The following is a 10,311-nucleotide window of genomic DNA, read 5'->3' as shown; positions in this document are numbered from 1 at the left end:
TTAGAGACTTTTTTCTTTGCTTGGCCCATATGCGATTTTGTAACATATACTTATAACCTAATTCCAAGAACAGGTGTGTAGTTTATCTCTTAAATGAAATCTGTAGCAGTTGATTATAATCCATCAGAAAGAGCTTCCCTAATTAAAACCACTTTTAATGTGTACCCATATGTATAAAATATGGTCTCTTAAACTTCAAACAAAGATTTTACTTTTTTTGCCCTAGTTTTCCTCCAATGTAACTTTTAAGTTCAGATGGTCAAAATGTATAAGTAAAAGCACTCCTTGAAAGCCCTAGCTTTGAAATATAGAAATTATGTAAATACAAAATACAGGAAGTTCTCAAATGGTAAGTAAAGCTATTGAAAACAAAATAATATAAAAATGCTTTGTAACTTGCAGTGGGCTATACAAACATAAGATACTACCTTTTGAATCTTACTTCTTTATTAACCAAGTTATTTTGTAGCAAAATGGTATTTCCCTTCCAAGAAATAAATGATTATAAACAATGGGGGTTTTAAGGAAAAATAAAGTATTTGCTGTGATAATTTTCCCTGCTAACTACTGTCAGGTACCATAACTTCACCAGAAATTACGTAAAGATTTATTTGAACTAACTGAATCACTAGATCAAAGTTAAATTTGTTATAGAATCACATCACTTTTCTGCAGAAATAGACAACAAGCCCAAACTAGTTTCCATTCATCACAAGGCAGCTTCTCCAGCTCAGTCTATTTCACTTACTACAAGATTTGATTTTAAGAGTTATTTGTATGGGAAGAGTTTTAAGTTCTTGTCTGAGACTTCTGCTGGAAGACGTGCAGCCTTTTAGATTTTCTGGCCCACTCTTAACCGTGAGTGTTGTTGATTTCCAGTCGCCTGACTTCGACATGATAGTCCAGGACCACAGTCACAGCGCTGGAAGATTTCTGGAGCTTGCTCGGTATCTTTGTGCCCTCTCCTAGAGCAGACCTGTCCCTCCAATGGGACCGGTTTACAAATTTTAGTCCAAAAATGACGAGCACAGCAAAGTCCAGGTCCACAGTCGAAAGTTCTAAGACAGCTTTCTCCCTCTTGTCCTGTAACAAGATTGATACGCGCTTTAGTAATAAGCAGGGGGAATGGTGGCTTGTGAGGGCGCGACTGGGTTAGGGCGTGGGGTGTAGGATAAGGTCACAAAGTAAAGATAGAACAGCATGCCTGGCTCCTGGGCTGAAAGCAACAATGGCGTGGACATCTCAGTCTTCCCAAACAGAATTTACTGCTTTATAAAGTCAAAACACTTATTAAAGAAAGATGGGATTTCCAGTCTTGAGACGTGAAATAAGTATCATTCATCAGTGTTTTATTAAATGGGATTTGTACTGACCCAAAGAGAGACCACTACTTACACAGGGGGCAGTTAGCCGTCTTCAACAAACAAGAATGGCCAATTCACCACCTTCAAAATTCTAGCTGCTTTATGTCAAAGATTGGAATTTGAGACTACAATTTTGTAAAAAGCATCTTAGTGAAGTTTGTATTTTGTCTGAGAATGAAAAGTTATTGCATCTATGTTCATCTCTCTTTTATTTTGTATTCTGACGATCTAGAAAGGGAAATTTCTATTTGTTAAATTATAGGCTGTAAAAAGATGTGCATATAAAATTTAAACAATTAAAGGCTCTCTTGCTAATCAGCCTGTTATTATAGCTATTCCCCGTCCTCTTGGCCTGCCAGCTACCTTGTGCTCTTCCCCCCGTGATCTCCACAGCTGTTTACGGAAAGAGATTAGAAATAGGACATGCTCCCTAGGTGTTTCTGGGGTGGAGAGGCACAAGTCAGTTTCAGCCTATCCTTAAGAGCCTAGGAGGAGAAAATGTTTTTCTTAAAAAAAAAAAAAAAAATATATATATATATATATATATATATATATATATATATATATATGCTTACAATGCTGCTCTCACCCTTACTGCCTTGTGATTTTTTAATATTTGGCTTCCTCTTGGGTTTGTTTTCCTGAATTGGGTGCTCAGTTGTTCCTTGTGTATCTGTGTCGTCTTGGTCATCGATCTGCCTCTCCAGTACTGGGGTTGCATCTTCCATTGCAGTGCAAACATCTGAGAGACAAGCAGGTGGAGTTAGAGGATGAGAACCACGGACAGGCTCATTATCAGACTGTCACAGGCTTTGGCAGTACTTCCGCCTTCAGTTTCTGTATAACTTTCTAGATTTCCGGGACACAGGCACTAAATATTTACATCTCACATATGGCAAAGCAGGTGCTTAAGTAATTAATGGAATCTAAGTGAAAACAGAAGAACTTGAAAGATTCCAACTTGAACCCTTGCTTTAGAAACATCTCCAAGTTGCTGGCAAGAGTTGCTGCCGGGAAAGAAACTATTTTGCTGCTTCGGGAAGAGGCAGCTGCGGAGAACCACTCTGGAGCCTGTAGAGAGTGCCTGTCGTGGAATGCCCTAGTCTAAGAGACCCGGGTGCTGTGTCTGCTGTTTGGGAGCGCTGCAGCACTGCGAGTCTCCGCGCTGACTCGCCATTCACGCAGAGCGTCCCCGGGCAGCACACGCGGCCCGCTGACACCACCTCCGTAATCCACGACAGGTAGCGCGGGATGGCTTCTCATCCTGGGGTTAGAGGCAGAATTTTCCAGTGCTGCAGTCCTTGTCAGACACGCACTGTGAACCCTGTAAAGAGAAGCTGTTGTCACAGGGCTAGGGAATCCAGCGAGATGTGAAGAGTTTTTATTCCAGGCAGGAGATGGAGAAAGCCAAAAAGAGAGGCACTTTAAACGCTGAGGCAAACCTCAAGCAGCATCTTGACTTTTCACTCAAAGGGGAGAGCAAATCACCAACGAAGAGACCTATGTGTTGCAAAGGTTATTTGTGTCTGAAAAATTGCCCTACTTTTAAACATAGAATTTCATCTTTTATGCTCTCTGTGAAAATGGAAGAAAATTTTCCCACGTGTGTCTTAGAGACGGTTATGAGATTTTTGATATGTATCTAGAAGCCCTAGATGCTGTGCGATAGTTTAATGAAATGTTGGTGTTTGTGGCATCCCTATTTGACCCTTTTACTCCAGTGAATCACATCAGTCACCATTTGCCAAGTAGGCCCCTCAGTGGGCCCGCTCAACCATCCTTTGATTTCTAGTGATGCCTCATTTGCAGAGAAACAGATACCGAAGACTGATTTTTCTCATCTACGGTTGATGCTTTTTCATATGTATATGAAACATTTCCTATAAAACAATTCTGTGAAGTGAGAGGGTTGGCACGCAGCATGTAACTTCTGACTCCCATATTCCCTGGCTTTGTGGCCTTGGTTAAATTCCTCAGCGTCTCTGAGCCCATTTCCGCCATCTGTCATTAGGAGATGTGATAGCTGTCTCAAGCTCTGAGGAAGAGGAAATGAGATAGTATGTTTAAAAGGCCTGGCACGTGGTGTATAGCTTTCTAAATATTAGCTTACTCCCTGATTTATAGGTGAATTGATAGCTCAATGCCCTGAAAAGCCACTTGGCTCATCTGGTGAGTTAATGCTAAAGCGACTGGATTCTTCCAGGGTGCCTTCCACAGCCTCAATCCAGCCCGCCGTCTAGATGAGCTATGTCAGATGCTCATCTGCGTGATGGCTTCACTCGAGCCCAGCGCCCAGCCCTCCTCCTCCACCGAGCGTTACCTTCCGGGCCCCTTGCGCATCCGCAGAGCTCTTGATGTTGTTGACATCCAGAACCAGGGCTCCCAGGGGGGCACACAGCCAGCCGAGCCACAGCAGGACCACCACCACCATCCTGGACCTTCTCAGCCCTCCCTGCGTCCTCCTCGAAGCTGGGCTGCTCTGAACCCACGATGGAGCTTTTGCCAAAATGGGAACTCGGCAAGTCACCTGGAATTGCTTTTTCTGAAAGAGAAGCAAATCCTCATTGGAGGAAGGTGTGTGAAATCGGACGAGCGAGGTCTGACCGGCGGGTTCCCTCTGAAACTGTTTATAGACGTGCCCCCTCCTTTCTCTCCTCCTCCTTCCTCCTTCATTTCCTTCCTTCTTAGCCCACACAGGCTTCAACAAATCCCCTCAAATCTGTTTGATCAATAGTTCAAAACAAGGACTCAGTAGAGGGGGAGCAGAGGCAGGGCTGCAGCCGCTGCTTCTCCAGGGGTTGAATCCCTCTTAATTAGTGCATATCGAAGTCAGTTCAAAGGGCCCGCAGAAGAGCAGGATGTCTGCATCAGAAGCGGACTCTGATAATCACCTGCATTTCCTACCTTCAGTAATCCTGTGAGGGTGGAGCGAGTGTGCTCTAACATCTGTTTTCACAGCTAGTTGTGATCCAAGAAAGAATGAATCCTGTTGGCCAGTACGCTCTGCGGGATGCCAAAAACTAATGAGTTACAAAAACTACTGAGAGACTTTACACTGTGCTCAGATAGTGAAGACAGATAGAAAAGAGACAAAATGCCCCCTGAGTGTCTCTGGTATTCAGATGTAAAAATCCCAATAGCTTTAAGAACTGCGAGTGTAACAGCACCTGTCCCGACTAAATGTCAATTGGAAAATAATTCTCCTTAAAATGAAAATGGAACTGTTTGAAGTTAGGATTATTTAATGAGGAAGATAATGATTTATAAAAATTGCCTTTTTTTAATGATAGGGACAACCCCAGAAAGCCCATTTTATATACAGATTTATACAATTTAATAGGAAGTTTAGGTGTATTTTATGAGCAATGGATTTAATTTGTGTTGTATGATGCTGAAGTGACTTAAGCAGAACAGGCTCCAAGACTCTAGCTCATTTCAGATGGGATTTCATGCATTTTCAAGTTTCCTAATTTGAATTTTTAAAAAATGCTTCATCCCTTTTTCTCTGATTTTTTTTTTTTTCCAGACAGACTGTTAGCAAAGTCGAGTGATTTAGACATGCGCTTATCACTGCCTAAGTCCTTTAAGGGTAGATCTGGGTCCCCAAATCCCTTCATTGTTTGCTTTGTTCTCAGGGTAAATTTATCCCCGTACTTGGGGTGTAAGGCGCCGTTTAAAATCTACCAGTGCCCCTTATCTATGCCATCAGTGGTGACCTTAGTGTTACTGGGTCTTCCTCCAGAAACACCTGACATCAGTCCATCAAGAGGTACCTGGACATTCTGTGCCAGGGGACCATTCCCAGCCTCGAGGGATGCCTGGTGCCCAGTGGCTGGGGCAGGTGACCTGAGGCTCTGTTACCTGGCTCTCTTCCTGGGGTTGGATGCCTGTCCCCATCGTGTGGCACAACGGAGCTATTTCTTCTGCAAGTACTACTTGTTTTCATGTAAACTGACAACATCAAACAGCCTTTGATAGTAGGATACTCCTGGTGACTAGGTGTGTTAGAGAATTTATTTTGAAGTTGGACAATTATGGCCAAACATAAAGGAGAGAGCCCCAGGGTTCGCTCTTTGCTGGGTTTCCCTGCTTCCTGTTACCTAACAGAAGAGAGAATACCAGGGCACCAGAGGCCTCTGGCAGAACACACAGACAAAAAGGACTGGAACCAAACATTCATTGAGTACTTTGTACTTAACAGAACCTATATGTAGGTGTTGGGAATAAAAGATAAAACACAGTCCTTGCCCCTGAGGGGTTAGTGTCCAAGAAGATCTACATGTAGAGATGATTTTGATATATTATAACAAGCACTAAGATAAAGGTAGAAATGTGGGGCTGAAGGATCACAGAGGAGGGTGTGAGTAGACCTTCTGGAGGAATGAAGGAATGCCTCTACACAGGTGGGGTCATTTGAGCTGGGTTTTGTGGGGTGAGTAGGAGTTTCCTAGGTTGAGAAGCAGGGGATGGTCTTACCCCAGGCTCAGAGGGTGAAGTGTGTGCAGGGGCAGGGAGGTGCATTTTGGTCCTAGAGAATCTGTGTGGCTGGGGCAGATGGTGGAGAGACAAGAGGAGGCTAGACTGTGAGGAACCTGATAACAGGCAAAGGACACCGGGTATTATTTCATATGCAGTAGAAAGTCATCGGGGGATATTTGAACTTGAAAATGGCAGGATCTAATTTTCTTTTTAGGAAAGCAGTGCTGGTGGCCGTGTGGTGCTAGGGTTGCAGTGGGTTGAAAGCAGATGCTGGGCCAATGAAGAGGAGGAGGAGGAGGCAGAGGAGGGCCAGTGTAAGGCAGTGACACGGTGACAGTGAGAACCAGCCAAGGACAGGATTTTGCACTTGAGTCCCTATCATTTGATGTGAGGGGTGGGGAGTGAGTGAGACAGAGGAGCTGAGGTTACCCTGACGTTTCCAATTCCGCGCACAGGTGGATGGCTGTGGCACTGAAGATGGAATTCAGGATGGAAAGCAGATTGGGGGGGAAGGGTGCCAGAGGCCAGGAGAAACGCGATTCAAATCATCAAGGCTTTGCTGGGTATCTTAACATGGAAGATGGAAGATTAACCCCCGTGTCTTCCAGGAGCGATGCTCCCACAGACCGGGAGGGGTGAGGATGCAGACACCCCAGACGCAGGAGGCTACAAGCAGGGCAACAAAACCGAAAAGCGGGCTCCTCTCTGTCTCTGTCTCCGCCTGACTTTCTCTCGGCCTTGTAAGAGTGCCGGCTTTGGAGTCAGGCCGACCTGATCTGAGCACCAGTCTGGCCTCCCCTGTAGCCCCCGATGCCCCCACTCTCCCAGGCATCCAGCTGCCCACCATGGTGTTTATAAAACTCTATTGTGATTGGGTACTTCTTTGTCCTACTTCGAGGTGATAAGCTCTGGGTGGGCAGGGCTGTAGCTGTTCATCCTTGTATCCTCATGCTTTGAGGGCCTGGCATATGATAGAAGCTCCATAGGTTGTTTTATGTGATGGATGGCTGCAGAGATAAATGGATTTATAGTGACTTTGTGACCTTGAACAAGGTGCTTCACCTTTCTAGGCTGTATCTACACATCTGTAAAGCGGGCACGACCTCCCCATGATGACTATATTCTGAGGGTTTAATGTGTGAATATGTGTAGAGGGCCTGGTACCGTAACTGGTGCTCATAAAACTCTATAAACAAATGTCTCTCACTCATTTCCAAGCCTGGACTTTCCATCCTCACGTAAACTTCAGGACCTAGCATGACGCATGGCCCTCCCATGGAGGCTCTCAGTAGAAGTATGTGCAACCCAACGCACCGAAGAAAGATCTCCCCTAAATAGTCTATTACTTCTAGGTCTCCCAAAAGCCAGAGAAGTTTTGAGGAACTAAGTACAAGAAGTGTCCCTGGAAGATGACTTTCGGTGTATTTTCAGATTGGCCAAGGCTGCTTGCGCGCTAATGATCAGTGTTGCTCAGCCAGGATGCCCTGTGGCCACACTTACCGCCCTACGGCTGAGCTCAGTGACTGGGGATTGGAGATGATGGAGCAGCGCGGAGAGGAAGGCTTTGTTAGTGTTTCTGCTAAAAAGGCGTTTTTTTCTGCTCTTAGGTCAGGGCCCGGAGTTCCCAGACGCAGACAGCAGAGCACGTGCAGAGTCATTCCCCCCACGGGGAGCCGTGGCCCGCCAGCCCCACAACGAAGGAAGCCCTCCCGTGCACTTCCGGCCAGGATGCTGCCACGGGGCGCCCCCTGGCAAGGACTGCGGGCCAACTGGCAACCCCGCGCCTGTCCTCCTCGTGCCTCCGGGGGCTTCTGGGCAGTACTGACTGAGCTCAGAGGAAATGAAAATTCTGGAGAAGAAATTCCCCGGGGCCCCTGGTTCAGCACGGCGTGGGATGCCAGCCCCCTGGTGACTCTTGGCCAGGGCGGAGGTGCGGCGTGGGCCGGTGTGTGAGTGTGACACCCGCATCCTCCGGACACAGCTGCTGTAGCTCCCGGAGCTCACGGCAGAGGCGGCGCCGTGAGTTACGTTCACTCCGGAACAGAAAGTTTTATTTGTTACGTCTCCTCTGTCGGCACCAGTGTGATTTCCATACACTTTGCTTTTCTTAAAAGCAAATCAAAGGAGCCGAAACAAGCGGGTCTTTGGCAGGCTCTCACGGGAAATGGTCAGTAAATGAAAGATGAGGGGGCGGGTTGATGAGGGCAGACAAAGATCGCAGGATCTGTATAATCACAGCACTGGTGTAAGCGCTGCTGCTGAGGTACCTGAGGTCAGGAGGTACGTAGCTGCCGGCCCAGGAAGCGGGTTTATCAGATGTCTTGCCCCTCCGGGCGGGCCCGCTTCCAGAAACGGCCTGGGAGACTGGGTCCCGCCCATCACCGATTGTGTGGCCTTGGCTAGCTCACGTACCTCTCAGCCTGGGCTCCTCACGGCCTGCAGGGCTCCTCCAGACCAGTTTTCTGGGAGCGTGTGATGCCCGGGGGGCGGGGGGACGGGGAGGGGTTGGGGGTCGGCCACCATGAGGCTCACCCCAGGGGCACCACGCAGACCAGCGTCTGTGTGAGCGGCCCCCTTTGGAGTTGGGCAGCCAACCACGTGGCGCTGGGACCTGCCTTTCCCGTAAGGCAGCCTCCATTCTCCTGACCCCAACCTGGCGTCCAGCTGGAAACAGCACCAGGGGCCCCGAGCTTCCTTCGTCAAGGTTGTGCTCGGCCTTCTTTTTGCTTAAAAAAATTAGATGATGTTGTGTGTGACTCGTCAATCCTAAATGCCTTGTCCACCCTACCCCATTCCTGGGCACTCTCCATACCTCTCTGTAATAAAAATCCCGCGGACCAGGTGCTTCTATCCAAGCTGAAGTCTGAGGTCAGGGTGCCCGTGTGGTCACGTTTATGTCAGGCGAAGGCCTGCTTCCTGGCTCGTAAACGGCCACCTTCTCGCTGTGTCCGCACGTGCAGGAGGGGGAGAGGGGGCTCTGCGGGGCCTCTTTCACAAGGGCACGAATCCCGTTCATGAGGGCCTCACCTCATGACCCAAGCACCTCCGGAGGCCCCCCTCCTAAAACCATCACACTGGGGGTTAGGATTGCAACGCGTGAATCTGGGGACACGAGCGTTCAGGCCACAGCAGTGCTTTTCCTCCCCTGCATCCTGCAGTCCCTGACACACTCGTGTTACACAAGACACAGAGGTGGGGGTAGTGACAGCAGATGCTGCGATGAAAAGGCAAGAAAAGGTTTGTAAAAAGCTGACCATATCTAAATACACATTCGCTGGGAACAGCGTCTCTCGTCTTAGGTCACAGCAGGAGTCAGCCTGTTGGGACAGTGTCGGCACCACTCTGACTCGGGGACCAGACGTCCTTTCACCGATGCCACTGAGGGTCCCAGCAGCGTGCACTCCCCATGTGTGGGCGATATTGGGTGGTTTCTTTTTCAGCTGGATTACATTTATGTTTCTAGAGGAGATCACGAGGCCCTTTCAGCCCCTTGGTTCTATGAAACTCTCATGTGGAGCACCGACTTGGAAAGCAAGGTATTTTCATAGAGTCCAGTTTGTTTTATTCTCTTTACTGACTGTAATTTAATAGTAAATACACTGCAGGGAGGAGGGCAGAAACGTATAAAATTGAGTGGAATTCAACCTCCATTCTTCTTTTCATTTCATCATTTTCCTTCTACACCTTTGTCCCCCGCATTCTTTTTCATTTGAGTCTTTCTCTTTTGCCTCATTTTTTTTCATTCTCTTATTGTCTTCTCCCTCTGCATCCCCATAACTAACCCCGCTTATTCCTCTTTTCCCTTGTGTCCCGTCCTAGGCAATGGTGTTCTGGTGGCCTTCAGAGCCTGAGGGCATGGTGACCTGAGGATCACCCCGTGGCAGCCGTCCAGGCCAGGGTGGGTGGGTGGGGTGATCTGTAAGCAGGCGTGGTGTCTCTAAGTGGGAGGCTGGAGGGTTGTAGAGGGAGAGCAAGGAACGAAGGCCCCCCTGCAACACTGCGACACTGCATATGACTTTGAGGGACAGAGAGTGGACCCCTGCGGCGGTCCACACATCCCAGGACGCCTGTTTCAGGGAAGGAGCGTGCAAAGGGGACTCCTCCAGCCTGCAGACAAGATGGGTTCTGCTGTCTTTGGGTTTGGACCCTACCTGGGATCTGATTCTTTTTCCTCAAAGGTAGGGGGTGAATCCCATAGCGTTAGGAGACCCCAGACCTGCCTGGAGTCCCAATTCTGAAGACGCAAATTTTTCTAAATGAATGGCTCTGGCAACTATAGTTAACAATTCTGTACTGTGAACTTGAAAGTTCCTGTGAGAGTGGAGCTTTAATGTTCCCACCATAATAAACAACAAAAAAAAGGTAATTATATGAGGTAAAGGACACCCTTAACCAACCTTACTGTGGTAAATATATTTTGCAATATATATGTGTATCAAATCATCACACTGTACACCTGAAACTTACA

At 47.6% G+C, this 10,311-nt stretch overlaps 1 protein-coding gene across 1 annotated transcript; it reads right to left on the bottom strand.

Annotated features, from left to right (window-relative positions):
- Positions 1 to 450: 450 nt before the first annotated feature.
- Positions 451 to 3,946, bottom strand: DKK4 (dickkopf WNT signaling pathway inhibitor 4). Its single transcript, XM_028166492.1, has 3 exons — positions 3,685 to 3,946; positions 1,954 to 2,106; positions 451 to 1,083 (listed from the first exon to the last, which is right to left on the bottom strand). Exons 2-3 carry the CDS (start codon positions 2,090 to 2,092, stop codon positions 833 to 835), a joined length of 390 nt encoding a protein of 129 aa, XP_028022293.1. The 5' UTR covers positions 2,093 to 2,106; positions 3,685 to 3,946; the 3' UTR covers positions 451 to 832.
- Between the last annotated feature and the right edge of the window lie 6,365 nt (positions 3,947 to 10,311).

Source organism: Balaenoptera acutorostrata, chromosome 21 (genome assembly GCF_949987535.1).
Source record: "Balaenoptera acutorostrata chromosome 21, mBalAcu1.1, whole genome shotgun sequence".
NCBI classification, from domain to species: domain Eukaryota; kingdom Metazoa; phylum Chordata; class Mammalia; order Artiodactyla; family Balaenopteridae; genus Balaenoptera; species Balaenoptera acutorostrata.
This window is presented reverse-complemented; position numbering and strand designations above follow the sequence as displayed.